The 2,500-nt window shown below is 38.6% G+C and overlaps 1 protein-coding gene across 1 annotated transcript; it reads left to right on the top strand.

Moving 5' to 3' along the window:
• Positions 1-536: 536 nt before the first annotated feature.
• Positions 537-1,214, top strand: LOC147467283 (uncharacterized). The gene is made up of 3 exons (XM_086531983.1): positions 537-548; positions 638-712; positions 867-1,214. The coding sequence occupies exons 1-3, from the start codon at positions 537-539 to the stop codon at positions 1,212-1,214; spliced, it is 435 nt and encodes a 144-aa protein (XP_086388109.1).
• Positions 1,215-2,500: the final 1,286 nt, after the last annotated feature.

Here is a 2,500-nt window from a genome sequence, read left to right as displayed (position 1 = left end):
ATAAAACGTAGCATAACATAACATGATAAAACATATTGTAATAGTATATACAGGTTTAACGATCTTTGCTGACTTTGTATTCAGTAGACCTAGAAACTCAAAACTTTCAACAAATTCGATCTTGTTCTCGCAATGCGCTCCACTATGCTGATTTTGAAATTATCTTGTAGCTGGCCTGTTAACAATATCCTTATATCCAAGACTATAGTGAGCTATAAGTAAAGCACGCATACATACACACGTACGCATGCGGGTATTGTACTCACACACACACGTATGCATGCGTGTAGGGAGGGGGGCAGGGTAGATATGGTGTACATTAAACTAGGATGATTTGTAACGTATCAGTCCTACCCATAAAACTCAGAGGCAAGTCACTGACCTTGACAATGTTCATTCAGTTGAGATGCAGCCTCATGGACCAGACATTGCATGCTTAACAAAGTGTATAAAAACTTGTCCCAGTTGATAAGCATTGAGGTATATAAGGGACATTGTTAGAGATTCCAGTATTCATTCTCTGAGAAGCAAGAATCATGAACAGTAAGGTATGTGAAAATAACTGTTGTGATGGTGTAAGAAATTGAAAGTGGTTGAGAATATTAAGAAAATTAAATCAATATTTTTTTTTCCGCAGGTTGTCATTCTCCTTGGCCTGGTAGCCGTCGTTGCTGCAGACAGCCGTGAGGCTTTCGCTTACGGACCTCCTAGGGTAAGTACTTTTTAATGATTTGACTAAAACTGCTATGATATATAAGATAAATCCGTGTAGACCAATAGAACAAACACACATACACAGATGATGCGTTAATCAAAGCTATACTATAATCATGGATGATCGCTAACATAATCTCCCCCATTCCTAGGACTCCTCCGAAGAGTCATTCGAGTCTTACGAGTCAGGAGAAGCCAAGTACGACTTCAGTTATGCTGTCCAACACGAAGAGTCCGGAAACGACTTCGGCCACGAGGAAGCCCGTGACGGCGAAGACACTCAGGGATCCTACTACGTGAGGCTTCCCGACACCCGCCTGCAGAGCGTCAAGTACTTCGTGGACGGTGACGACGGATACGTGGCCGAGGTCAACTACGAGGGCGAGGCTCGTTTCCCCGACTCGTACGAGTCTGCCTCCTTCGAGTCTGCTTCCTTCGAGTCCCGAGAGTACAGGCCACCAAGGCCAGTGTATACCTATGGCTCCAACGAGTCTAAGTAAATACTTAGATTCTTGACCAATCAATCTAACACGCGACATGGATTTTTATCTAAAATATTTATTGTCTATTTATTATAGAATTAAATATCAAAGTTCGAATGCATGATTTTTATTTCAATTTCAAAGTGATAGTGATATCAACAATGAAATTCAAAGTCCTTACAAATAGCGCCTGAATGTAATATGTAGCGATCCCTAATAATTTCACTGGTTAACGACATGGGTTCCAGCTTCTCTTCGTTACCTTTCGGTGAACTTTATAAACAATATTTGCAGGGTGAAGATACTTCCTTTAATCAACAATGGCGGCACCCTGGTGGATTAAAAAAAAAAAAATACAGCTCGATTATGCAAAAGGCATCGTTATCATGATCTATGATCCTTTAGTCAAAATCTTGTAAACCAGGGTTATCCTTTTTTTTTTTTTTTACCACTACAGGTTAAATATGAAATGGTTACATACTATTCTGACCAGATAGCATAACTGAGAGCAATTCGCAATACCTTGTTGAGGAATTAATATCGAAAAATAAAAAGGTGTATAAAGTATACTCTCGTGCTCGCAGAGAGATCTTAGAGTCATTCAGGGAAAAGAACACTTCTTCTTTCTCTCTTTATTAGCGAGCTTAATCTAACGTGTATATTAGAATATAAGGGATATTCTTGAATGGAAACAGAAAACTTAAATTATTGAGGACACAAAGTATGGCTCATGTAGCAAAAGATTTACGGCCCGCATTATAAAACCCATGATATAAAAACTGCATTTATTTATTCGTAGTTTTCCTCTAAAAAAATAATAATAATAATTAAAAAATAAAAACAATATATAAAAAGAAGAAGAAAAGTCAGGGGCATAATACAAAATTAATGAGCATTCAATTATAAAGTCGGGATGGACGCACCTGACTTGTCAGTTTTCAATTACGCTATGTAAAGACCTATATGGTTGTAAATGTCTCCAGATCTAAAGTCCTAAACAAAAGCGAATGAGACTAAACCTGCATAAATAAGGCATTGCCATTGTGATAGGAAATGCGAAACTTCCACCTTTATATGACTTTAGTAAAGTCATTAAGCACAAAGGCTCTGTAAATTATGGTCCCGAGTGAGACTGTGGCGATGAACACACTAAGTAAGGCTTCCCGATACCCATTTGTAGAATGCCAAGTATTTCGTACTTCAACTACGTAACTGAGGTCAACTATGATGTCGAGGCTCGTTACCCAGATTTGTGTGAATCTGGTTCCTTTAAATCCTGAGTGTACAGTCCAGCAAGGCCAGTC

Source organism: Penaeus japonicus, unplaced genomic scaffold, assembly GCF_977035675.1.
Source record: "Penaeus japonicus unplaced genomic scaffold, GWHDUDI00000001_assembly GWHDUDI00000037, whole genome shotgun sequence".
Classification (NCBI taxonomy): domain Eukaryota; kingdom Metazoa; phylum Arthropoda; class Malacostraca; order Decapoda; family Penaeidae; genus Penaeus; species Penaeus japonicus.
The sequence above is the reverse complement of the archived record's forward strand: the minus strand, read 5'-3'. Positions and strand labels throughout refer to the sequence as shown.

Bases quoted from the DNA above. Each gene is read 5' to 3' on its own strand.
- LOC147467283 (XM_086531983.1), top strand. The intron at 713-866 runs GTAAGTACTTTT...CCCCATTCCTAG, and splicing joins TCGCTTACGGACCTCCTAGG to GACTCCTCCGAAGAGTCATT.